At 37.7% G+C, this 26,412-nt stretch overlaps 2 protein-coding genes and 2 pseudogenes across 9 annotated transcripts; 3 read left to right on the top strand and 1 right to left on the bottom strand.

The window, feature by feature from the left end:
* Positions 1 to 1,477: 1,477 nt before the first annotated feature.
* On the top strand, positions 1,478 to 4,410 carry LOC133725836 (DEAD-box ATP-dependent RNA helicase 53, mitochondrial-like; annotated as a pseudogene).
* On the top strand, positions 4,341 to 7,862 carry LOC133725837 (DEAD-box ATP-dependent RNA helicase 53, mitochondrial-like; annotated as a pseudogene).
* An 808-nt stretch (positions 7,863 to 8,670) lies between these two features.
* LOC133725834 (receptor-like protein 7) lies at positions 8,671 to 19,293 on the bottom strand. 7 transcript variants are annotated; one of them, XM_062153219.1, is made up of 14 exons: positions 19,047 to 19,283; positions 18,477 to 18,614; positions 18,092 to 18,144; positions 17,901 to 17,970; positions 16,543 to 16,593; positions 15,609 to 15,761; positions 14,981 to 15,029; positions 14,311 to 14,380; positions 14,133 to 14,204; positions 13,436 to 13,503; positions 13,214 to 13,359; positions 12,765 to 12,802; positions 12,522 to 12,611; positions 8,671 to 12,378 (listed from the first exon to the last, which is right to left on the bottom strand). In XM_062153219.1, the coding sequence occupies exon 14, from the start codon at positions 12,028 to 12,030 to the stop codon at positions 8,902 to 8,904; it is 3,129 nt and encodes a 1,042-aa protein (XP_062009203.1). In that variant the 5' UTR covers positions 12,031 to 12,378; positions 12,522 to 12,611; positions 12,765 to 12,802; positions 13,214 to 13,359; positions 13,436 to 13,503; positions 14,133 to 14,204; positions 14,311 to 14,380; positions 14,981 to 15,029; positions 15,609 to 15,761; positions 16,543 to 16,593; positions 17,901 to 17,970; positions 18,092 to 18,144; positions 18,477 to 18,614; positions 19,047 to 19,283; the 3' UTR covers positions 8,671 to 8,901. The 7 variants fall into 7 exon arrangements, with proteins under 7 accessions (XP_062009203.1, XP_062009205.1, XP_062009202.1 ...); XM_062153221.1 differs by adding an exon at positions 16,696 to 17,695 and having other exon boundaries at positions 12,522 to 13,359; positions 19,047 to 19,286; XM_062153218.1 differs by having other exon boundaries at positions 12,522 to 12,802.
* Positions 19,294 to 22,036: 2,743 nt separating this feature from the next.
* Positions 22,037 to 26,315, top strand: LOC133725833 (DEAD-box ATP-dependent RNA helicase 53, mitochondrial-like). 2 transcript variants are annotated; one of them, XM_062153216.1, is made up of 9 exons: positions 22,037 to 22,638; positions 22,778 to 22,905; positions 22,992 to 23,403; positions 24,036 to 24,134; positions 24,334 to 24,558; positions 24,820 to 24,981; positions 25,278 to 25,644; positions 25,684 to 25,853; positions 26,002 to 26,315. In XM_062153216.1, exons 1-8 carry the CDS (start codon positions 22,258 to 22,260, stop codon positions 25,839 to 25,841), a joined length of 1,932 nt encoding a protein of 643 aa, XP_062009200.1. In that variant the 5' UTR covers positions 22,037 to 22,257; the 3' UTR covers positions 25,842 to 25,853; positions 26,002 to 26,315. The 2 variants fall into 2 exon arrangements, with proteins under 2 accessions (XP_062009200.1, XP_062009199.1); XM_062153215.1 differs by having other exon boundaries at positions 22,040 to 22,638; positions 25,278 to 25,853.
* The last annotated feature ends 97 nt before the right edge of the window (positions 26,316 to 26,412 follow it).

Below are 26,412 nucleotides of genomic sequence, written 5' to 3'. Positions count from 1 at the left end.
AAAGTTACTCTCCACAGGTTTTGGGTTGTCCACTTTTAGGGGAGATTATGTCGAAATTTTGGTAAACCTTCTTTAAAAGTGGGTCCCGCAGGTCCACCTCGAATTTCAGGGTGAAATTTGGGGAGGGGTCCTGTCATCCCAGGTCTGTTGCGCAGCTGCCTTCTCCGGAATGCTTTCTCGCGGCGGCTCAGATCAGTGGTGTTTGGGTGTGGAGGAGTTCGGGTGCCCAGAGAGGAGCTGATGCTAGGGTGCCCATGAGCTTGGGTGCCCTAATCAGATTGAAATGGGCTTGGGCTTTTGTCAAGGCTGCTTTGGCAGTCTTGTCTTTGGTCTTAGCCCGGATTTGGATCCGTATTTGGGATCCTAGTCACTCACAAATCCGGATTTTGGATCCGAGACAGCTGCTCATATTGATTTGGTATTGGTTCTGGTTCTTAGGAGTTCGTTTGCTAATTTTCGAGTTTCTGACACCCTCGGTTACTTTCGAACTCCTGGTGGGCGAATCACCTCTCCTAGGTGATCATATCACCGGTTACGATTACAGTTACGGTTACTATTACATTTACACTGCTCTTGTGACATATGCAGTGCAACGGTGTCGTTCGACATTAAGTCACATCCTGGTTACATTTCATTCTAGATGCGTCTGTGCATCTTATTATCCTTTATTGTTTTTTCTTTATTATAGATGTTTTTGTGCATCTCGTTATGCTTTATTGTTTTCTTTCAATGCTTTTGCATCGCTCCATGTAACCCTCTATTATCACTTAATATAATTTGTCGTCTTTCCTTAAAAAAAAACTAAAGGTATTTCTCAAAGGATAAAAAAAAAATCCTATTGGTGCAGCTCTTTTTCCAGATCCTATATCAATTATTTTTCACCCCTTGTCTTCCAGTTCTTCATGTTGGATCTCACAACAATTGGCTTTTGAAAAATTAATTTGCAGCTGAAGTAATAAAATTAAAAGGGAGGAATTCATGATTTCAATAATACCATCTATTGCCGAAAGCTTGAATTCTATGAGATTAGATTAATTTAAAATCCTATATTATGTTGATTATTGAGGCCCTGATCTCTATATGAAGATTGAGTACTCGACTGCTCGAAATTAGGGTTCTTAAATTCGAAATATATTTTATGTTGATTGAGTTTCACTTGTACTCATCACTTTTGTTTTTGGTTTTTGTTTTGGGAGTTATCATTCCATTCTTCAATAAATGAACAGTGTGATGTATGGGATAACTGACAAAAAAGATGAGTTTAGTTTCTGTGATGAAGAGATGGATGGGAACTAAGTTAATTTCAAAATTTCTGAAAAAGAGAAAGAAAGAAAGAAAGAAGAAGTTAATTTCAAAAAAGAAGAAAAATAATTAAGTTGTTAATTGTAACCGTTGATCTTCACCATTGAAAGTCTTCAAATCTAATGGTTATAAGACACTGTAAAAAAACTCCGTAAAACATAGTGGCCATTAAACCCATTTCAACCATTGAATTGAACAGACCCTAAAACCCTAAACCCCCAAAATGATGAGCATCATGCTCCGACGGACACCCTCGATGGCGCGCAACCTCGCCGCCATCGAAACCCTCCTCATAAACCGCCTCTCCTTCCCGCCAACGCCGTCATCAGGCCAAGTGATTCCGGCCTCAAGCGACGTCGGCGGCGAGGCCAAGGCCTCCCACGGGTTTCAAGCTAGGAACTTTCAATCGAAATCGGTGCCGTTGAATTATCGCGCATCGCCGACTTTGTTGAGCGCCGCCCAGTTCGCAGTTGAGGACGGCCAATACGACGAGTCGTCTAAAAAGAGCGGCGACGATGGGCTCGAGATTTCGAAGCTAGGGATTGATCAGGAGATTGTATCTGCTTTGGCCAAGAAGGGGATCACTAAGCTCTTTCCTATTCAGGTAATTTTATCATTCTCCAATTTTATGTGCTCTGTTATGTTTATGAGAGATTGATTGGGAAGTAAGAAAGTGTTTAAATTTCGAAACTTTTTTTCGGAATATTGATGTGTTGTATTGGGGATTTTGTGATGTATAGAGAGCTGTGTTGGAACCAGCAATGCAAGGGCGTGATATGATTGGTCGTGCTAGAACTGGAACTGGGAAAACTCTTGCATTTGGGATTCCCATTTTGGATAAAATCATTCAATTCAATGCTAAACATGGGTTTGTTTCTTCAATCACACTCCATTTGTTAGACTAGTAGTAGATGTTGTAATTGGGTTTAACTTGATGTTTTGTTATACAGGCGAGGGAGGAATCCTTTGGCTTTGGTGTTGGCTCCGACAAGAGAACTTGCCAAGCAAGTTGACAAGGAATTCTATGAGGCAGCACCGAGTTTGGATACGATTTGTGTGTATGGTGGTACACCCATTGGAAGGCAGATGGGCCAGCTTGACCATGGTGTTGATGTGGCGGTTGGCACACCTGGTCGTGTTATTGATCTCCTTCAGAGGGGTGCTTTGAATCTATCGGAAGTTCAGTTTGTTGTTCTTGATGAAGCTGATCAGATGCTCAAGTGGGATTTCAGGAGGATGTGGAGATAATCTTGGAGAGGTTACCAAAGAAACGTCAGACCTTGATGTTCTCTGCAACAATGCCTACGTGGATCAAAAATCTCACTAGGAATTACCTAAAGGATCCAGCAGTTATCGATCTTGTAAGTATGCATTTTTGTTGTAGTCTGTTCTTAGTTAATCCATGATTACTATCCATTAATAATGTCAGAGCACTAGTAATGATATTACTGAACTGACGGCAATAAGCTTTGTACTGTAACTTCATGGTTTTATCAGTGGAAAATTGTATAATCAACTTGTCTTGTCTATTTTATGTCCTGAGGATGGAACAAAATATATACATATATATACATATATATATATATATATTATATTTTTTTTCCTTAAAAAGATACTAAATTTTATAGGTAGCAAATGTTTTGGTGAAATTTTAATTTAAAAATTTAGTGGAACAGGAGAAATCTGCTATATTATGTTTTGACTTTGGAGTGAATTTGTAGGATTTATAGGATATACATTTCCCATTTATATTAGTGCAAGAAAATTAACAACTTGCATGTCCTTTAGGTTGGGGAGTCTGATCAGAAATTGGCGGATGGAATTTCCCTATACTCGATTGCTGCAGATTCATATGGAAAAGCGTCAATTATTGGACCACTGATAACAGTAAGTAATTACCGTTATTTTCTGCTTTGTTTCAAGCATGACTGCTTTTATTAATATTTTTAATATTCTCTTCCCTTGTAAAATTTGATTTCAGTTTTTCTATTTGCATATGTTTGAGAGTTCATCAATTCTTGGTCTTATGTTCATATGGCGTACCCTCACCCTTTGATATGTATTTGTTAGGAACATGCAAATGGAGGAAAGTGCGTTGTTTTTACTCAGACAAAACGTGATGCTGATCAATTGGCATTTGCCATGGCAAGAAAGCATAACTGTGAGGCTTTGCATGGGGATATTTCACAACAACAGAGAGAAAGGACACTTGCAGGTTTTTGAGATGGGCGTTTCAATATTTTAGTTGCCACTGATATTGCTGCTTGTGGGCTTGATGTACCCAATGTTGATCTGGTGAGTTTTCCTTAGCTGTTCTTCTTTCATTCAGTTAAATGTAACTTTAGGAGGCATTGAATTCCTATTTTATTAATCTAGTTGTATTCTTGAACATTCTTTTCCTTCATTTGTGTTAGCATGTAATGATAGCTTTGAAATGCTCCCTAGTTGGGCCTATATATGGTTTTAAGCTGTATCCTCAGTGATATAATATGCAGTCAAATTAAGGACTTAGAATTCTACTGACATAATTATATCATCGTTTTCTGTGCTTTGGTGATACATTACGAGCTCCCAAATAATTCAGAAATATTTGTTCATCGGTCAGGCAGAACAGGTCGTGCTGGGAAGAAAGGAAGTGCTATTCTTATTTACTCACAGGATCAAACCAGGAATGTCAGAATGATTGAGCGAGATGTTGGATGCAAATTTAAAGAGGTACCTATTGAGATTAAGACTAATAAAAATATGATTTGGATTATTAGGTGTTTTTGGATAAATTCATGAGTAGGCTATAAAGTTGAAGTCTCTAAACTAATATCTCTAAATGCACTCAGATTATGTGTCTTTTTGGTTAGTTTGAGTCAGCATTCCATAGGTCTGACTTGAGTCTCTCCTGTATGCTTAGTGGAATATCTGTGTTACAGTACGTATCATCCTAGACTGATTCTGTTATTTCTTTCTGATCAACAGCTTCCCCACATTGCTGTTGACAGCGCAAGTGCAGACATGTTCGATACAGGAAGTGGTGGTAGATTTAATCGGTGAATGGTGATGTCGGCGGCGGTGAGGCTAACCCAGGGTTTCACGTTCGGGACTTTCATGTGAAATCTGGGCCGTTGAACTTTCAGGCATCACCAGCGACTTTGTTCAGCGCCTGGTGGCTTTGGAGGATGACTGCGACGAGTCATCTAAAGCGAGTGGCGAAGATGGGCTCGAGATTTTGAGGCTAGGGATTTGATAAGGAGATTGTGTCTGTTTTGGCCAAGAAGGTTATTACTAAGCTTTTCCCCATTCAGGTAATTTTATCATTTCCCAATTTTATGTGCTCTGTTATGTTTATGAAAGAATGATTGGGAAGTAAGAAAATGTTTGAATTTTGAAACTTTTTTTTTCGGAATATTGATGTGTTGTATTGGGGATTTTGTGATGTATAGAGAGCTGTGTTGGAACCAGCAATGCAAGGGCGTGATATAATTGGTCGTGCTAGAACTGGAACTGGGAAGACTCTTGCATTTGGGATTCCCATATTGGATAAAATTATTCGATTCAATGCCAAACATGGGTTAGTTTCTTCCATGACCCTCATTTGTCATCAATTGCTATTGCAGGTTTTATAAGTTCTTCGGGTTTTGATTTACTTTTGATTGTGTAGGCGTGGGAGAAATCCTTTGGCCTTTGTTATGGCTCCGACAAGAGAGCTTGCAAAGCAGGTTGACAAGGAGTTCCATGAGGCAGCACCTGGCTTGGATACTATCTGTGTGTATGGTGGTACGCCCATTGGAAACCAAATTAAGCAGCTTGGCTTTGGAACTGATGTGGCTGTGGGCATACCGGGGCGTATTATTGATCTAATCGGTAGGGGTGCTTTGAGTTTATCTGAAGTTCAGTTCATTGTTCTTGATGAAGCCGATGAGATGCTTAAAGTGGGATTTCAGGAGGCTGTTGAGACAACCTTAAAGAGCTTGCCAAAGAAACGTCAGACCCTGATGTTCTCTGCAACAATGCCGCCTTTCATTAGAAGTCTTACTCAGAAGTACCTAAATAATCCAGCAGTTATTGATCTTGTAAGTATACATTTTCATTTTGGTCTGTTCTACTTCAGCGGTCATTAGTAGGAAACATTTTTGTTTGATTATGGTGCAAGAAAATTAACAGCTTGCATGTGCTTTAGGTCGGGGACAATGATCAGAAATTAGCAGATGGAATTTCTCTGTATTCTATTGCTGCGGAATCATATGGAAAAGCATCGATCCTTGGACCACTTATAACCGTAAGTATATAATTTTCTTGTTTTGGTTTTTTAGTAAACCTTGATTTTATCTTTTTATTTGCATAGGTTTAAGAATCTTGGTCTTGGCCTTTCAGCATATGTTTGATCCTCACCATAAGATATTTGATTGTTAGGAACATGCAAAAGGAGGGAAGTGCATTATTTTTGCTCAGAGAAAACGTGATGCAGATAATTTGGCATATGCCCTGTCAAGAAGCCATAAATGTGAGGCTTTGCATGGAGATATTTCCCAACAGCATAGGGAAAGGGCACTTTCAGGTTTCCGAGATGGGCGTTTCGATGTTTTAGTTGCAACAGATGTTGCTGCTCGTGGGCTTGATGTACCCAATGTTGATCTGGTGAGCTTTCTTTAGCTGTTCTCCTCTCCTTTCATTGAGTTAAATGTTTATTCAATAGACATTCAATTCATTCCTTAAATAATCTAGTTTTATGTATGAGCCTCTTGGTCTGTTGCCTTCATTTTATTGGTAATGATGTGGTTAAAGCTTTGAAATGCTCCCTAAATAGGCCCATATATGGTTATTGATGCGATGTTGTTATGGGATTAAATCAGGGACAAAGACTTCTACTAACATCAATTGTGCTTTTCTATTTGTACGCTTAGGTGATACACTATGAGCTTCCAAACAATTCAGAGATATTTGTTCATCGGTCAGAGCGAACAGGTCGTGCTGGGAAGAAAGGAAGTGCTATTCTGATTTACTCACAAAATCAGGCCAGGAACGTCCAAATGATTCAACGCGATGTAGGATGCAGATTCACAGAGGTAAAGATCACTGTCCTTTACATTATACCTTTACCTATATGGTTGTGAAAGCTACTCACAGTTAACGGTCTGTCAAGATAACAAAAGTATGACTTGGATATCAAGTTTTTTGGGAAAACTAATAGGTTAAAAAGTGGCATGATAAGTTAATAAAATCAGGATGTTATGTACTAGTTAAATTTTCTTGATTAATACTTACTAATGCACTTTGACCAAAGTAATACATGATCACATTTAACTTTCCAAAAAAAAAAAATCACATTTAAGAGCTGTATCTACTAATTGAGTGCTCATGAACATGCGCACTGCCTATGTGCCCTTCTTCTTAGTTTGAGTCAAAGTGTACAACAGGTCTGATATGGTCCTCTCTAGGTATTGTATGGGAGTTTCCTAACATTTTGAATGCATACACAGCTGTCTGACTGGGAGTTCTTTTCTTAGCATGAACTTTTTTTTATATACGTAGCAACCTAGACTAACTGCATTGGTTAGTTTCTGTTCATCAGCCCCCCCGGATTGCTGTTGATATCAGCAGTGCAAGCATGTTCTCTGACAGAGGTGGTAGCGGTGGTCATTTTGGTGGTTCCAGGGGATCTGGATATGGTCGTCCAGCAAGCCGAGGTAAAAACTTTGGTAATTCAGGTTTTGGCCGTTCTGGTGGTTTTGGTGGTTCTGACCGGTCTAGTGGTTTTGGAGGGTTTGGTGGTTTAGACCGTTCGAGTGGTTTTGGAGGGTTTGGTAGTTCTGATCGTTCAAGTGGCCGTTCAGGTGGTTTCGGAGATCGTTCCGGTGGTTCTAGGGGCTTTGGTGGGAATAATTCTAGCCGGTTTGGAAGCTTTGGGAAAGACAATGGTTTCACAGGGGTATGGAAATTCTGACCATTCAAGTGGTTGGGAGGGTTTGGTAGTTCTGATTTTTGATCAAAACGAAGGAGAAGAGCCTTCTGATTTACTCAAAGGTAAATTTAAAATTTAATTTGTTTTTGCTTTTCGGTTCTTTATCTTTGTTCCTTATGTTACTGGATCGTTTAGTTTCTTTTAGTTGAAATGTTCCACCATGCGATTGGTTATATGATGTTGTTGGAGATTCTCATGCGTCTGCCTTGAAGGAAGCTACGGGAGGCAGGAAGAAAAAGATTAGCTAGGAACAATTCATTTCATGTTTCAAAGTGAATGATAAGAGGGGCATGTCGCAAGTTTCTAATTATTCTGAAGAAGTCTGATATTTTGCTGTTTATATTAAATCGAGAAATTCCGGTATGAAATGAACTACATATGGAAAAGAGGGCTCTCTCATGTAACTTATCTTATTTGTTTACATTAACGATTAGTCTTTTATTTGAAGTCTTAGATAATGCTCGAGTATAGTAGTTTACTTGGTGCTTTCGCAGTGTAAAGATGTTCAGTGTCTGGAATGGGCTGTGATTTGCATTGTTCAGACTACAGAATTAAAATGTGCAATAAGCACCTGAATTTCTTTGGCAGCAAGTTAGATCCGAAATTGTTTGGCCGTCTTACTGATCATAATCGTTTAAATGCTTTATCAATTATAGCTATTTGCCCGTTTAATTTTTTCAGATCATGCTTGCTTCACTGAGACTGAAAAATGAAACCTTACTTGAAATCAATGTCAGGACTCGAAATGAGTGATTAGTTTCAAATATTAAAGCCAACTACTGTAGAATTCAAGGTATATGTATAGTAGAAAGCTGCTGCACTTCATACAAATTTTAGTAGTAGTGTTGATTTACTGAACTTAATTTATGAACTCAAGTAACCCCATTCTGAATGGAGAACATGATATCGGGCTTTAACTGAAGGCCAGAACAAAACCTAAAAAAGCTAAATGACATCTCAGAATCTTGATATTCTTCGATTGTTGAAGGTCGCCGGGGCACTGAACTCTTGGTGTCTTCACATTTCTTTGATAAAGGTCCTCCAGACAAACCTGAGTTTCCTTCATTTGCAATGTGTCGAATTGTTGGCCATGTGATATAGGCCCCTGAAGATGGTTATGGGGCACATTAAAGTAGCAAGGAAATTGAGTTTTGCTAAACTGCTGGAGATCTTTCCTGTGAGCTGGTTTTGGGAGAGATCCAAGGACTCGAGAGAAGTCAAGTTCCCTAATGATGAAGAGGCGGTTCTTCTTCTTCTTCTTCTTTCTTCTCCCAATAATGAACAGAGAGAAGTGATATCATGGGAGATGATGGAGGCATGGAGCAGTACAAGTACTAAAAGCAACGTTAACTGAAAAGACCTATTATTATATCTGGTTTATGTCTAGGTTAAGATAGCAGTTAGGCAGCTCAGCCTCAAGGTTTTTTTATTGGATATATATAGAACAAAAAGTACTCAAGACAGTGTGAAGCTTAATAGTTATTACACCAGAGTCTGCAGACGATGTCTGTCTGCTCGAAATATACGAACACATAACATAATACATAAATACAACATGATAATAGCCCCAACACTGCTCTAAACACTAGGCACGTACATGAAGCTAATGTTCATAACTGGGCCCTTAGATATGGATTAAATAAGACTTAAGTTCTGAGTCCCCTCCTCCACCTTGTGCTTCTCAGCTGCCTCCTCCTGCTGAATGTCTCTACAAACCAGTCATGCTTCTTGGTTGTCCAGAAGTCTCCCCCAACCACTCCAACTATTAGACCAGCAACAACTCCTGGCAGAACCACAAACCAATCTAGCTCAATTTGAAATCCAGAGTCTTCATCTTGTTCAAAGGCTGTTTGTGGTGTTGTGCTCTCAGAATCTTCACATTTCTTTGGCAAAGGTTTTCCACACAAACCTGAGTTTCCTTGGTACATATCCTCTTGGAATGTATCAAATTGTCGACCTTGTGGAATGGACCCCGAAAGACGATTATGGGATACATTAAAGTATGAAAGGAATGTCAGTTGCGCCAGATCACCGGGGAGCTTTCCTGAGAACTGATTTTGGGAGAGATCCAGCGATTCAAGAGCAGTCAAGTTCCCCAAAGAAGAGGGGATGGGACCAGTGAGAGTGTTGTTGGAAAGATTGAGCACATGAAGCCCTCTTAGATTCCCAATGACACCTGGAATCTCTCCTTCAAATCTGTTACTCGAGAGGTCTATGAGCCTCAGAAGATAAGGGGTCTTGAAATACTTCAATTCAACACCTTTGCTAAAAACTGTAATCTGGTAATCATAGGAGTAGGACACTCCTTCAGACATTCCGTCGTAAGGGGAATTGACGTATATTTGCTCGTTTTCATCAACGGATTTCATGGCATTCCAGTTCTCTAGGTAGTCGGAGGGCAACATACCTGAAAAATCATTGCTAGATAGATCAACAATGGACAGCTCAGGGAACTCATGGCTACTTGCAGGCTTTCCAATTATGCCATGAAATGCATTGAACCCCAAAATGAGAACTTTTAATTGTTGAAGTGTTCCTAACCAAGAGGGGAAGGTATCACTGATCTGATTATTTCCCAAATTAAGAAACATCAACTCAGGACAATTGGCAATTGATCTTGGTAGCTTCCCTTGTAGCTGATTATAACTCAAGTCAATCGCTTCTAAGTAGAAACATATGTTTGAACCTATTCGAGGAATATCCCCGTGAAAAGAATTGTTCTGCAGTTTCAATATGTAAAGATATGTGAGATTCTCAAAACATTGGGGAATCGTGCCATTAAGGTTGTTGCTAGATAGATCAAGAACAGTTAGCATCCCCGCATTGCAGAATGTTGCTGGAATTTCTCCTTCGTATTCATTGTTTGAAGCAGAATAGACATACATTGACGGCCTTGGAATTGGCAGTGATCCTCGTAACATGTTAGAGTCGAGCTCTAAAGACTCTAACCGAGGCCATGGAATGATGACTGGATTTTCTTCAAATCCTGTTAAGTGGTTGTGAGAGAGGTTCAGATTCGACAAAGTTTCACTAGCTGAATTCCACATCCATTTTGGTATTTGGCCGTGAAGATTGTTATCAGCTAGATCTAGATCCACCAGTTCCCTAGTGTATTTCAAAAATTCCGGAAACTCTGTTAAGTTGCATGAACTCATTCCTAGTACTTGAAGCTTTGGAGGAATAGCAGTATATCCAGTTTTGATCTGCACAGATAACTTGTTGAGCGACAAACAAAGTACCCTCAACTTTTCGAGCTTGGAAAACTGATCGAATTCAACATACCCACTCAAGTTATTTGATTCGAGATCTATATATTCAAGATTTCTAAGCTCGAATAGCGACCTGGGAATTGTTCCTTGCAGATTGTTCGATGCTGCGTCTAATAAAGTTAATTGGGTCAACTGCCCAAGGCAAGATGGAATTTGACCAGTTATTTGATTTTGGTACAACCGTAATTCTGAAAGTTGTGTCAGATTAGCCAAAGAAGATGGGATTTCACCAGTTATTTGATTGTGGCTCAAGTCTAATTCCACAAGTTGCGTCAGATTAGCCAAAAAACATGGGAAATCTCCCCTTAAGTTGGTATCAGCAAGGTACAAATAGTTGAGTTTGGTCAGCTTTCCAACCCAAGACCAGGAATCAGTAACTTGGCCACTGGAAGTACCCTTGTTGGAAAAAAAGGAAAGATCAAGGAAATTGAGCTGGGTAAGGTTGGAAAGTGAAGATGGAACATGGGGATAAAAGTTACAGTGTGCTATGTTCAACAAATTTAAGGCACGAAGGTCTTCGATTGAAGCAGGTAGATGACCAGAGAAATTGGTTAATTCAAAATTCAATATCTTCAAGGGACTGCTCTTGTTAAGCTCATCAGGAAAGTGACCATTTAGATCAATGTTAATGGCCAAATCAAGTACTTGCAAGTTTGGTAGGTGGAAAATGCCTACTGGGAATTCCCCCTCCAAGTCACATTCTTGAAGACGGAGAGATGTGAGAGAAGACACATTCACCAATGTATTAGGCACTGTGGAGCCTATCTCAACCAAACTAAGATGAAGCTGTTTTATGTTGGTCAAGTTTTGAACTAGGCTTCCGAAGTTGGCCATTTTGAGATGAGACTCGTAACTAGAAGACAGATCAAGGGCAGACAGCTTGGATAGATATGAAATTTCTGATGGAATTTGGCCAGAAAATGAAGACATTGATAGGTTGAGATATGTTAGACTAGTAAGAGTATGGCCTAACCTGGATGGTATTTGAGAGTAGCTGAAGTTGTTATCAGAGAGGTCAAGCCTCTGCAACTGAACAAGTTGAAAAAGACTGCTATTGGAGTTGATGGAACCATGAAGACAGCTGCTGGCGAGGTCAAGGCTGACAACATGGCCAGAATCGGGGTTGCATTCAACACCATCCCATGAACAACAGTTACTCCTTTGAGGATCTCCTTCTAGCCTACTCCAATGTGCAACTTTCGGATAAGCAGAGGGATCTTGGGAAGCAGACTTGTCTATAGTGAAACTAGCTTTGAATTGCAACAAGGCAGAGCGCTCATCATCGTGGCAAAGTGTCTGCGTTTGTACTAAAGAAAAACAGCATGCAGCATTAATGAGCAACAAGAGTATAATATAACGCACAGAAACGAAGCCCCACCAGGATGATCTCATTCCCGTTCCCATGAAAAATTTTGTGTTCTTAGTATATGTGTATGTAGGTTTGTGGGTTTCACATAACAGAGAACTTGAGACTCTTTTATGGACAAGGAACAGAGCAACTTCCATGAGGTGGGATGTCAAACTAGAAACCAAAGTCTACAGGAAATTTACAATGACAAAGTCATGTCGTTTTATAGTATATTTACGAGCAATAGTTGCCCGCGGCTTGCGCGGGAACTGGTTTAATAGATGATAATGTGATTGATACAAAACTGAGAATTTCAGATCAAACTTGATGTATGTACTTTAATGAAGCTATAAATTGAATACAATGTTCAGTCGGTGTTGGTGTTGCTTGCTGAAGAGCAATGCTGGTCAATAGCTGGTCTCTTAATTTGGTCGATGAATTCTGCCTTAAATTTTCATTCTCGCTCTTTCTATTCACAATCTCCAACTTCAACTTCTCATATCTTTCTGCATGAAAAGAATGATAGAACCGATTTATGATCTATGTATTAGCTTATTTACTGCAAAAATGATAGAAACCTGAATTTTACCATGGAAAACCTTGAGAACATATATTAGCTGTTCATGAATTAATGAGGTTAGCTTATTACCTAAAATGTGAGCAAACCAGATAAGGTTGTCGACAGTTGGCCTTTCAACAGTACGCTTCATTTCCAAGTGTTCTATCAGAAGCTTATTATCTAAAATGTAGGCAAAGCAGATAATAAATAAATATTAGAAGACATCTTACCAGTCAGCTTTCTTATGGAGTTCCTTTGTAGTCACGGAAGAATGCAGAGATCGATAATCAAAATACATGAACTTAAATTTTTTGCACAGGAGGTTGAGTTTACCTTGGTGAAATAACGTTCAGTCTTATCAAGGAGTGGACCTAGGGGAGTTATATCAGATTTGACGCATCAAAATGACGCAGAATCAGAACCCAAAATAAAACTTTAAAGAAACAGGAACCCAAATTTTGTACATAAACTTGGACAGAAAAACGAACTGGGTTTAAATTTGTCATTAAGCTGAAACTTTGCTGCGGGAATTATTGTCGTATGATCATAATAGGACACATTGCTCATAAAGACTAAATCTCCACATTATCTTCAATAAATCTCGTGTAACCAAACATTGAAGATGCTTTTGTTACCCCCAGCAATTAGAAGTAAACCATAAAATCAATCATATATTCAGGTGATCAGATCTGAAAAATTTTAATATTTGAAAGGGATGCTGCTACAGAAGCATCATACAAAAGGAAAGAATGGTATTGAGGCTGTTGAAAAGTAATTAGAACCTCTTAGATGAGTTTATAATTCTGTTCTTTTTGTCAGCATCCACCTTGGCTGCTGCAGCTTCTTTATCTTTAGCTACGGTTTCTCTCTTTATTTTCAGACTCTGCTCCATGGCTTTCATCAATGCATCAACTTTTTTCATCAGCATCTAGAAGAGTCATAATATGCATTAGTACATTTTGAGAGACAGAGACAAATAGTGTATTAAGAGAGTAGCAACATACCTTTGTTTCTGGATGACTGAAAGATGCTTCAACACCAAATCACAGCATCGCTCAATCCAGCTTAGGAACTGATAGTATTAAGCCAGCTATAATTAATATTAACACAATCTATTGCCTTGCATGAGATATTCTGTACTTCCAATTTCCAAGTACTAATTAAAATGCATGCACACCAGAAAACCTTTTAATATGTAAATTGGTATTTTTGGCAAAGTTCTATATGCATGTATCAAATGCTCCATTTCACTTCTGAGGTTTTTCTAAATTTTAAATAGGGATTGACATCATAAGTGCACTTATGATGTCAAAATTTTAAATAGGGTCTAACAGATCCTTAGGCAATCCTTATCAGCATTGACTATAGCACTGTATGCTTGGAGCTTAAATTCTAATTGAACATTGCTCACCATTTGTAAGGTGCCAAATTGATTCAAAATCAGTAAAACCCCCAAAATCAGCATAATTTCTTATACACATCAGTTGGTGACTTCAGGTATAAGCTATTAAGTTTGTAAAATACATAATCAAAGGAAATGAAAAGATTTGTCGACGTCAGCTCAAAATAATCACAGCTTAGTTCCCAATCAATTGCACAAACAAATCGATAGAGGTAATTTCAACTCACATATTTCCTCTGAAATGCTAGAAAACTCGAAATTAAAGTAAACAATTTGAACCCTGGTAGAAGAGAACTCACATCTTTAACCAAGTCATTATCAAACAAATCAACAACTTTCAGCTCCACTTCATAGTTATCATCTTCTTCCTCCTACCACAATATCCATTCATGAACGTAAATTACAAACAGTGTACAGTAGTACAAATTACAGTAAACAAAACTTCGAAAAAAGAAAGAGGAGAAAAAAAAATATTACCTCTTTAAGAGCCTCCTGATTCCAGAACATCTCGTCCTCTTCAATTTCTTCATCTAGTAACTTTGTCGTCCTGAAATTATCGAAAAAGTTAGCTCTTCGCTACATTCAAGCTTGTCCTCAAATAGCCAATTCTCCAAAAGATGCTTCTTGTTTTGATTTACAACCAAACGTGACAATTCCAATGATTCAAAAGTGTTGAGTTTCCCTATAGTAACAAAGTACTGCAACAATGGTGGTGTTTGCCGAGCTTGCACAGGAACACCGTGCAAGAAAATTAGATGAGCAAATTAGTTCTTGCTACAAAGATTGCACATCATATAAATGAAGAACAAAGTTCCAAAACAATTCTTGGAACTGCTGGACAACCTGAGCAAGACAGCCACACAATGTAGTATTAAGTTATCACTAAGTGCACTCGTGAGATGGGACCCCTAGTTTATGCATACTCATTATCAGTTATTTCTACCTTCCTTTCAACAGATTTTAAATTTGCCTTCATCCTAAAACCATATCTTTTCTTTTGAAGAGACCATTGTAAAAAGATGTAGAGAAATGAATTCATGGGAAACACAGATATGCGCCCCATATAGCGCTTATTAAAGAGAACAAACAATTTAACAGAATGAATATTTCTCAATCAATTTAAGATACAAAAAAGCCGATAACACACCTCTGATGGCTCTCTGCATTTTGCGACGCCAACAACTTGTCACCCTTTGCTGCATTACACAAAATAACAAATTAGAACACTGAAAGCAAATCAGTCCCATGAATATATAACCAGCAAGCTACAGCTCAAACTCGTAATTCCTAAACATTAAGTCATAGACTGGGAAACATCATGTCATGTTTTCAGCATCCCAAAGATGCGTATTATGGCATTCAAGTCTTGAACCTTCAAACTTCCACCTAATCCGACTGTAAAATTAATTTGAGTTAGTCATATCCCTATATTCAGTTTCCAGACACACAATTATGTTCTCCTCCCAAGTTTTCTTACACAGTTCCGACAGTTCCAATTGATACCTTCAAAAACCAACAAATAAAAACCAATAAACAAAACAAAAAGACTCCACCTTTACTTCATTTTCAGTAATCAAATTTCAAATGAACCCAACCCAATATATAGTTCATTTTCATGCTTAATACCAGTTGTGCAGTGTGAATATATAGTTCCAAATGATACCAAATCCTATCAACATGCAATGTATATTCGTTCTCTTTGTCCCATTTGGGCCCTTGAAATTAGGCATGCGATCATATGATCGGGTTTTTCAACCAAAAGCAAGTAAAATTACCTCATTCTCATTGCCTTAGACTGAAGCACAAACCAATCCTCATTGTTTGATAAATTGAGACCGGAAAGTTGAGAATCTTAGAGAATCGCAGCAATTGAGAAAATACAGCGAGTGTTATACTCCTAGTTCCCGGTTTCCATTGATAGATGTCATCTGATACAGGATTCATAAGATTGATATAAGTTGAATTCAAATGTAAATTAATACATAGGAAAATACTCCTCAGCTCCATTGTCTACTTCAGCCTATTGTGCACAATTAAACAATAACTCACATAAATAGACTTCAAAAATTAGACCAGTTAGAAATATTTGGCTTTTTGTCAATGCCTACCACTTTTCAAATTTCATAGACAAATCTTTGATTATTTTTATACCACTGCTGTATGTCTTTCCCTCAGTATCTTTATCTAAGTCCTTACTAATGCAAGAAAAAGTGAATAGCAATCTTTACTGCTGCTGTTGTTATGAATGTTGACAGTTTGTTACTAAAGTGAGTAGACACTGAACCCGAAACAAACACCAAATTTACACGAAAATAAAGTTTAGATTCAGCTTTAAAAATAATAATGTTCATAAATATCAAAACAATATTTCAAAACAGAAGGAAACACACTTTTTCAACGGTTTCACAACCATTTCCGCTCTCCCGACAAAATGCAATTTAGAACAATGACGTAGGCCAAAAAAAAAAAAGATTTCTTTTATAATTTGTAAACGCCATATCCATGTAAAGGACAGACAATACCATAGCATGAACTCAGGCGCATAATCCAAAAAAAAAAAAAAAAGGGGAAAACTGAATCATCAAATAACAACATATATTTCACACAAACGACAGAACAGGATTAAAAAAAATGAAATAAGTAACAAACACAATCTAGAGATTAAAAACAACATTACAAAAACATAAAAGAGGAAAGAGAAAATGTCACCTGATAGAGAAATGCCAAAAGTGAGACTCAACTTCTATCAACAGTCCGCACCTATAACAGCAGTAAATTAAAAACTTTATATATAGGTAGACAAACCTAATCAAAATCAAATGGAGAAAAATACCGAACAAAGCCATTTAAAAAGGGCACTACCTTCATTTCAAGGACTAATGAATTGCCTATTTCTATACTTTGGTTCAATCAATCAACAAACTTGCTGATAGTTTTCCTGAAGTTTGCTAAATTCAAATCCTCTCAGCACAACAGGAGCATTATTAAGCTCGGAAAGCAAAATAGATATAATTAATATCATGAAATGACTAACAATAGTTTAAAAATCCAAGGGAAACTTTTATATTAACCTCATTATCCAAGCTGATGTTATTAATTAGTTTAGCACATGGAAGTGTTTTTTTTTCTTTTTCTTTTCTTTTGATGACATGGAAGTCTATGGTATATATAAGGGTCATGAATGTATTTCCTTCTCTTGGTCTCAGTATTTAAGTAAAAATAGAGAGTTCTAGTATGTACAGAATGCCATAGATTATTATCTTTGACTTGTTCAACTGAGTGTGTTTATGAACCCATTTTTAATTCAACTGTAATTCTGTATACAACTCTAGAATGTAGAGTGTAGAATAAGGAAAGCAGCACTAAGCAGAATATGGATGAACTGGTGTTTCAAATTCCCACCTACCAAATAGTTCTTTGTGGCAAACTGATACCGTATTCAAATAAATAAGCAAAAACATATAAAAAATTCCAGAGAAATGTTAATCTTCTAAATGTCAATATTTACAGTACATAGGATCAGAGACTTTCCTTTTAATACCAGCAGTATACAGCCTACAGGTTTTTATTCCATGTAATCAACTAACAAATATGAAACAGAAACAATTTGCACTATATAATCCGAAACAGCAGAAAGAAATTGCACTCCCCATTATGTCCACTCACATAAAGAGCTATTGTAGGCAATGACTTCTGTATTCATTGTTACCCCCCAAAAGCAATTAACCATTTCACTTTCTTTTTGTTTTGACAATAAGTGGGGGTTCTAGATAATATATGTCAAACAATACATCTCATTTTAATGATACTCCACCATAATAAGCGGTGTTCAAGCTACTCCATTCCCAGGAATTCCTTCATACTATGCACAAAGAACAATACAATTCAGTCCATATACAATAAGCTTTATGTAAAATTACTATCTCCCACCCAGAAACCTGATCAAAGGCATCTGCAACTACACACACATGCTGAAGATAACAACTTCAGACCTAAATCAAATAACTCTTAGGGAAATTGACCATCTCCAACCACAAAAACCTAATCAAGGGCATCAAAACACTTACCTTGACCAGAAACTTTTTATTACACAAAAGGCACTCCACTCCTAAATTGGTCCAATTGAATACACAGGTGCTGCAAGTAAACCAAAAGCAACAAAAGATCAAGACTTTGAGAATCAGATTTAGAAGTTTGAAGCCTTGAATGATCATATGCGAATTGAGTTAAAAATAAAAAATAAAAATAAAAAACTCACCTTTCAAAGCTACTGACTGAATATACCAAGAATATCCCTTCTTCATCTCTACACTGGAAATCATCATAAAAGAAAAGGGACTTCAATATGCCAATTAAGGTACCCAACATTATACATGTCAATTATGTGCTTTCAACTACCCATTTTAAAAAGAAGTAATAGTCTAAAACATAAGAAGGAGTATGGTTAAACGTCTCAGTTACTCTGTATACAAACATACATATATGTGCATACCCAGAAGAAATTTAGTTTATTTGCTCAAAGAAAGAAGATTATTTTCATTTACATCCTAATATACAAAATACACAAAATTTAGAGACACAAAACTCAATCAAATTAAACCACAATTTTAGACAACTGAAAGAAACCGAAATCAAACACACACCTCTTCTCCTGCTGAAAGCTCTCCCCCAAACTCGATCAAAATTTTAGCATCCACCTCTCCAGAAACAAACTCAAACCTTCCCCCGGAAGTCCACCACAATCTTGGATCTCTCCTCTTTCTCTTTCCCACCCCAGCGACCTACGATGACATCAAATCAAAAATTCAAAATCCGAAATTTTATATCAAATCTCGCAGATAAGCTTTGAAAACCAAACCTCTCCTATTCGTTTTCAGCTCCATTAATAAGTCACGATTTGACCATATTTGATATATCTGTACTGAAGTGGGTAAAAAAAAAAAAAAAACTGCTCCAATTTGGTGGTGAGCTCATCATGCAACCTTGAATCTCCATGGAATTAATTGATAGTCATCAAAACAATGAAAACGACCAAACTCTATGAAATCATTCACAACTAATCTAAAGCCAAAACCATACAAATCAAATCACCAAATAACAAATCGAACCATCGTCCACTTAATTCAAAATATCCAAAAACAACTACCGTCCTCAAAAACATCCAACAAAAGAAGAAAAAACCCACAAAAAAAAAAAAAAAATCAAACAAATACCTTCCGGCCGGTCTATTCTCGGCGAGATCTTCTCCTCTTTTCTATTCTTCTTTTCCGTCTTTTCTCTTCTTTTGCTTTTTTTGATCTTGATCTAAGTGGCTGAGTTTCAAACCCGACGGTTATCGGCGAGATCTTCCCCTCTCTTCGATTCTTCTTTTCCTTCTTTTCTCTTCTTTTGCTTTTTTTTTTTTTCTTGATCTGAGTGGCTGAATTCCAAACCCGACAACGATCGCTATCCAACACCGAAGACATGAGGCAAGGGTAGAATAGTAAGGGAACTATTCATTGCGTGCAATAACCAACAGCACGGAGGGCACAATCGCCAGTCCACTATTCATTCATTTTGTCTTTTGTGAAATCTACAGCAACAGTGTAGTTTAGCTTTCGTATATTGTAAATATGATGATGGGCCTCACCTAATATGACAGGGTTGGAATTGTTGGGATTGGACGATTGGTGTTCATTCTCATGCAAAAAGAAGTGATGACCCTCAACTCCACAAGTATTAATGTGGTAACTATGTTTGACAATTGACATGGTTGGTGAAGAAAACATGCAACAATGTTTCACGTAGTGCGCGTATGTGCATGGCTAAATTGGCATGGTGAAATAGGTATGTGAATGTATTAATTGTTGTAGGCTATTAATAGTGGTAGAATGTTGAATAAAGACTAGCTTGGTCTTTGTTTGCTGCCCCACGTTATTCACAAGATGGGAAGCTTGCCGCTCTCGCTGTTGGTATCAGGAGCGTATCCACCAACGTTGGTATAGCCCAACACAAAAAATCTTCTAATATGTTACACATTATGTGCAATAAATTTACAGTGCCATGAATGGTTTAGATGGCTAAGTGATGTGTTATTTCCCTTGTGGCCTAGGTTCAAATCCTCTTGGAGGCATGAATTTCTTTTGCTTTTTCCTCATTTACTTCTCCACCATTCTATTCCTTTTTTTTTTTTTGACTAGACCCTAACTCCACCATTCTATTCTTTTGTTTCTGTTATTTTTTTTTCTTTCTCCATTTTTTTTCTCCCTTTTTCTCTTCCTTTTTTTTTTTCCTTTTGTTACCACATTTTATATTAATATTTCTTAAAAATTTCTTACTTGTTTTTTCCTCTTTTCACATTTCTTCTCCCTATTTTTCTTTAGTTACAACAATTTCTATTAGTATTTCTTTAAAATTTAGTTTCAAAATTCTTGAAAAATATTGATAGGAAAGAAAATTTCTTATAAACAAGCCTTATATTAGCCCACCCCAAATTTCCATCCTAGATCTGCCACTGGTTGGTATGCCTATATATATATGTAGCAAGGTTGATGTATTAAAGCATGCAAGCAATAGAAATAACTTGTGGGTTGTGCATGAGAGTGAGAGAGAAAAGTGCTAAAAGGGAAATTCTCTTAGGTGAGACAGTGTGTTCTTGGGTATTCTATCAGTGAGGGTGTACAAGGGTTTTGAGATTTGGGTTATCAGTAAAAGAGCAAGTATCTTGGGTGGATGCAGGCAGGAAATTTGCCGAACCACGTTAAAAGTCGTGTCAATAATTTTTAATCCATGTTTGTTTATTCTAATTTATTGTGGTGATGTTGCGGGATGTGTCTAATCCTGAATCTCGGTTCGTTCGTGGGGTTAAAATCCTAACTGGAATGTAATTAGATTCTAAACCACTTTCACTTGTTACTAATGTAGTATCATGGCATGGAGCTCTTTAACAAATGTGCATGGTGTCTTGCTGCCACTGTCCTTTTGTTTGGTTTCTTTTTCGAATTGTTCAATTTTTAATTTGTTCTTGCGCTAGTGTCACGCCCCGAATTTCGAATAAAGGAATTCGAATTCTAAACGCGATAACTTAACAAGCACAAGAAAACACTTAGAAAATTTTTCATTTAAACTACGCAACAACAAACCAAGCTCACAACGTCAATACAAACTCGTTCTTTAGAGTCACATATTACATTACAGAGAGTTTACAAATTAAACTGAAAGACAATTCAATAAGTAAACATGCTCACTACACAGTGGAAGACTAAAACCGAACGTTTTTTTAAAGATATTTCTGATTGTTAAAATAGTGGTGTTGATGTCCTAGGCATTTTAGGATTTTGTCTATTCCTAAGTGATTTTCCTTAAGATTTGTTGGATTTCTTATATGGAAAGTTTCTTTCCTAATTAAAGGAGAATTAGGGTAGAATCTTGGTATTGAGGTCTTGCCATTGGTCAATCATATATACACAGAAACATACACGGTCAGAAAGTATGCATCTAGGTACGCAAGAATTAGTTGGTGAGTCTTGCTTGTTTTCTTAAGATAAAATATTCACAAGAGTCAAAACACTTGGTCTATGTTTAAGTGTTCTTGATCATTGTTTCATATGCATAACTTCTCTTGAGATCAGTAGAGGAGCTGTGAAGAAAGGAGAGTGATATGTGGAGATCGTTCAAGAGAAGAAGGAGTTCAAGAAGGAAGACAAACCTTGTAGTAGATTTTGTCTATTCATTGTAGCTGAGCCAGTGCTATTCAAGTCTGTAAAATAACATATCCTTCATAATAAGATGATTCTTATTTTGGGCTCTCAAGAGTAAGAGTCCGGCAGTGTTTTTAATCTCATATTTGAGATTTTCACTGCGTAACCAAAATCTGGTGTTCTGTGTATTGATTTTGGTTTCTGCTGCCCAGTAAGGATTGATATGTGTACTGCGATCCTCATTTTCCAGAAAAACACATTAAGGACAGGTATTTTCAAATTTCAAAATTTCTGAAAAAAAAAAGAAAGAAAGAAAGAAGAAGAAAAATAATTAAGTTATTAATTGTAACCGTTGATCTTCACCATTGAAAGTCTTAAAATCTAATGGTTATAAGACACTGTAAAAAAAACTCCGTAAAACATAGTGGCTATAGAGTTCAGTACAGTCTTCACTCTCTTTTTTTTGGTTAAACCACCAGAGTATCCCCTACCCGTAGGCAAGGACTAATCCCTCGAGCCGGGTCGGACCCCATTTAGGGGGGAAGCTCTCCCAACGCTGGCTGCTCCATTCACAAGGCTCGAACTCGAGACCTTGCTTAAGGGAACAAGCTCCTTACCACTTACACTCTTACAGTCTTCACTCTTTCACCGCAGAAGGATGACACAAATAACTACCATAAACCCATTTCAACCATTGAATTGAACAGACCCTAAAACCCTAAACCCCCAAATTACACCCCCAAAAATGATGAGCATCATGCTCCGACGGACACCCTCGATGGCGCGCAACCTCGCCGCTATCGAAACCCTCCTCATAAACCGCCTCTCCTTCCCGCCAACTCCGTCATCCGGCCAAGTGATTCCGGCCTCAGGCGACGTCGTCGGCGAGGCCAAGACCTCCCATGGGTTTCAAGCTAGGAACTTTCAATCGAAATCGGTGCCGTTGAATTATCGCGCATCGCCGACTTTGTTGAGCGCCGCCCAGTTCGCAGTTGAGGACGGCCAATACGACGAGTCATCTAAAAAGAGCGGCGACGATGGGCTCGAGATTTCGAAGCTAGGGATTGATCAAGAGATTGTTTCTGCTTTGGCCAAGAAGGGAATCACCAAGCTTTTTCCCATTCAGGTAATTTTGATCATTTCCCCAATTTGATGTGCTCTGTTATGTTTATGAGAGACTGATTGGGAAGTAAGAAAGTGTTTAAATTTCGAAACTTTTTTTTCGGAATATTGATGTGTTGTTTTGGGGATTTTGTGATGCATAGAGAGCTGTGTTGGAACCAGCAATGCAAGGGCGTGATATGATTGGTCGTGCTAGAACTGGAACTGGGAAAACTCTTGCATTTGGGATTCCCATTTTGGATAAAATCATTCAATTCAATGCCAAACATGGGTTTGTTTCTTCAATCACACTCCTCTGTTAGATTAGTAGTATTGTGGATTTTCCAATTGGGTTTAACTTGATGATTTATTATACAGCCGTGGGAGGAATCCTTTGGCTTTGGTGTTGGCTCCAACGAGAGAACTTGCAAAGCAAGTTGACAAGGAATTCTATGAGGCAGCACCGAGTTTGGATACGATTTGTGTGTATGGTGGTACACCCATTGGAAGGCAGATGGGCCAGCTTGACCATGGTGTTGATGTGGCGGTTGGCACACCTGGTCGTGTTATTGATCTCCTGAAGAGGGGTGCTTTGAATCTATCGGAAGTTCAGTTTGTTGTTCTTGATGAAGCTGACCAGATGCTTCAAGTGGGATTTCAGGAGGATGTGGAGATAATCTTGGAGAGATTACCAAAGAAACGTCAGACCTTGATGTTCTCTGCAACAATGCCTACATGGATCAAAAATCTTACTAGGAATTACCTAAAAGATCCAGCTGTTATCGATCTTGTAAGTATGCATTTTTGTTATAGTCTGTTCTTACTTAACCCATGATTACCATCCATTAATAGGGTCAGAGCACTAGTAATGACGTTACTGAACTGACGGCAACAAGCTTTGTACTGTAACTTCATGGTTTTATCAATGGAAAATTGTATGATCAACTTGTCGTGTCCAAAAGATACAAAATTTTAGAGGTAGAAAATGTTTTGGTGAGATTTTAATTTAAAAAATTTAGTGGAACATGAGAAATCTGCTATATTATGTTGACTTTGGACTGAATTTGTAGGGTTTATAAGATAGGGAAAATTTCACAAATGGTCACTCAACTATGACTCATTCGACACTTTGGTCATTGAAGTTTCAAATATATCACTTTGGTCACTCAACTATTACATTGTCAATCACTTAAGTCACTTTGTTAATTTTTTTCATTAAAAAAAATTATAAAAAATACTCTTTGGGTGACTTAAGTGATTGACAGTGTAATAGTTGAGTGACCAAAGTGATATATTTGAAACTTCAGTGACTAAAGTGTCGAATGAGTCATAATTGAGTGACCATTTGTGGAATTTTTCCTATAAGATATACATTCCCATTTATTTTAGTGCAAGAAAATTAACAACTTGCATGTGCTTTAGGTTGGGGATTCTGATCAGAAATTGGCAGATGGAATTTCCCTATACTCGATTGCTGCAGACTCATATGGAAAAGCGTCAATTATTGGACCACTGATAACAGTAAGTAATTATAACTTTCTTATTTTCTGCTTTGTTTCAAGCATGACTGCTTTATTAATATTTTTTTTTAATTTTCTTATTTCTTTGTAAAATTTGATATCAATTTTTCTATTTGCATATGTTTGAGAAAGTTCATCAATTCTTGGTCGTACGCTTCCCACATATGGCATACCCTCACCCTTAGATATATATTTGTTAGGAACATGCAAGAGGAGGAAAGTGCATTGTTTTTACTCAGACGAAACGTGATGCTGATCGATTGGCATCTGCCATGGCAAGAAAGCATAATTGTGAGGCTTTGCATGGGGATATTTCACAACAACAGAGAGAAAGGACACTTGCAGGTTTTCGAGATGGGCGTTTCAATATTTTAGTTGCCACTGATGTTGCTGCTCGTGGGCTTGACGTACCCAATGTTGATCTGGTGAGGATTCTTTAGCTGTTCTCCTTTCATTGAGTTAAATGTTAAATTTAGGAGGCATTGAATTCATATTTTATTAATCTAGTTGTATTCATGAACATTCTTTTCCTTCATTTTAGTTTTAATTATGTAATGATAGCTCTGAAATGCTCTCTAGTTAGGCCCATATATGGTTTTAAGCTGTATTCTCAGTGATATAGTATGCAGTCAAATTAATGACTCAGAATTCTACTGACATAATTGTATTGTCGTTTTTGTGCTTAGGTGATACATTACGAGCTCCCAAATAATTCAGAAATATTTGTTCATCGGTCAGGCAGAACAGGTCGTGCTGGGAAGAAAGGCAGTGCTATTCTTATTTACTCACAGGATCAAACCAGGAATGTAAGGATGATTGAGCGAGATGTTGGATGCCGCTTTAAAGAGGTACCTGTTGTGATTAAGACTAACAAAAATATGATTTGGATTATTAGGTGTTTTTGGACAAATTCATTAATAGGCTAGAAAGTGGCTTGATAGTAAATAAGATCAGGATGGTATTGAATTTGTTAAAGTCTCTAAATTAATATCTCTAAATGCACTCAGATTATGTCTTTCTGGATTGTTTGAGTCAGCCTTCCGCAGGTCTGAATTGATTCTCTCCAGTATTCTTAGCCGAATATCTGTGTTAAGAGTATGTATCATCCTAGACTGATTGTGTGATTTTTTTTTCTGATCAACAGCTTCCCCAAATTGCTGTTGACAGCGGAAGTGCCGACATGTTCGACATAGGAAGTGGTGGTCGATTTAATCGTTTTGGTGGTCCAGGGGGAGGGGGACCTGGATTTGGCCGTTCTGGACCTGGCAGTAGATATAGTGGACCTAATTCAGGTCGTTTTGGTTCCTTTGGTGATTCTGGTCAATCTAGCACAAGTCGAGGTGGAAACTTTGGCAATTCAGGTTTCGGTCGCTCAAGTGGTTTTGGGAGTTCTGACCGTTCAAGTGGTTTTGGAAGTTTTGACCGTTCAGGTGGTTTTGGAAGTTCCGATCGTTCAAGCGGTTTTGGAAGTTCTGGCCGTTCAAATGGTTTTGGAGGTTCTGACCGTTCAGGTGGTTTTGGAGGAGGGTTTGGTAGTTCTGACCGATCAGGTGGTTTTGGAGGATTTGGTGGTTCTGATCGTTCAAGTGGATTCAGAGATCGTTCCGGTGGTTCTAGGAACTATGGTTTAGATCGCCAGAGTGGATTTGATGACAATAATTCTAGCAGTTTTGGAGATGATCAAGATGCAGGAAGACGAGCCTTTTGATTTTAATGCATGGTAAATCTAATTTTTACTTTCCTCTTTGGTGAGTTGTTTTCATTTCTACTGTACGCTGCTCACTTTGGTTCCTATTAGTTGAGATATTCCACCGTTTTCAGTGGATAGTGATGTTGGAGATTCTCACCTGTCTGTTTTGCAATATCAGCTAAGCTACAACAGAGAGAGAACAATTACTGGAACAACGGAGAGGAAAAGATTATCTGAACCATTTGTTTCCGTTTTTCAAAGGGAAAGATCAGAGGCATGTGGGAAAATGGTGCATGGCCGTCTGCACCTATTAAAAGTGCCTATAAGTAGAAGTCATTAGATATTTAGCTGTTGATGAAGCGAAATTGACCCTATCATATATAAAGGAGAAGAGGGCTCTGTCATGTAATTTTAGTATGATGTATTTGTTTATTTGAACGACTCATCTTTTATTTGAAGTTTCACAAAGAGCTCAAAAGTGTAGTTGTTTAATCGGCAGTGTTTTAATTCTTACAGTTTTGTTTTGTTGGTAGTTAAAATTGTCTTGGTAAATTTGGGCGCATTGGTACATAATCCAAATAGAGATTTA

The sequence above is a fragment of the Rosa rugosa genome, chromosome 1 (assembly GCF_958449725.1).
Source record: "Rosa rugosa chromosome 1, drRosRugo1.1, whole genome shotgun sequence".
NCBI lineage: Eukaryota > Viridiplantae > Streptophyta > Magnoliopsida > Rosales > Rosaceae > Rosa > Rosa rugosa.
The sequence above is the reverse complement of the archived record's forward strand: the minus strand, read 5'-3'. Positions and strand labels throughout refer to the sequence as shown.

Coding starts and splice junctions, on each gene's coding strand:
- LOC133725834 (XM_062153223.1), bottom strand. CDS start 12,030: ATGGAAGTTGCTCTGTTCCTTGTCCATAAAAGAGTCTCAAGTTCTCTG.
- LOC133725833 (XM_062153215.1), top strand. CDS start 22,258: ATGATGAGCATCATGCTCCGACGGACACCCTCGATGGCGCGCAACCTC. Junction 22,906..22,991: donor CAATTCAATGCCAAACATGG/GTTTGTTTCTTC, acceptor TTTATTATACAG/CCGTGGGAGGAATCCTTTGG. Junction 24,559..24,819: donor ACGTACCCAATGTTGATCTG/GTGAGGATTCTT, acceptor TTTTGTGCTTAG/GTGATACATTACGAGCTCCC.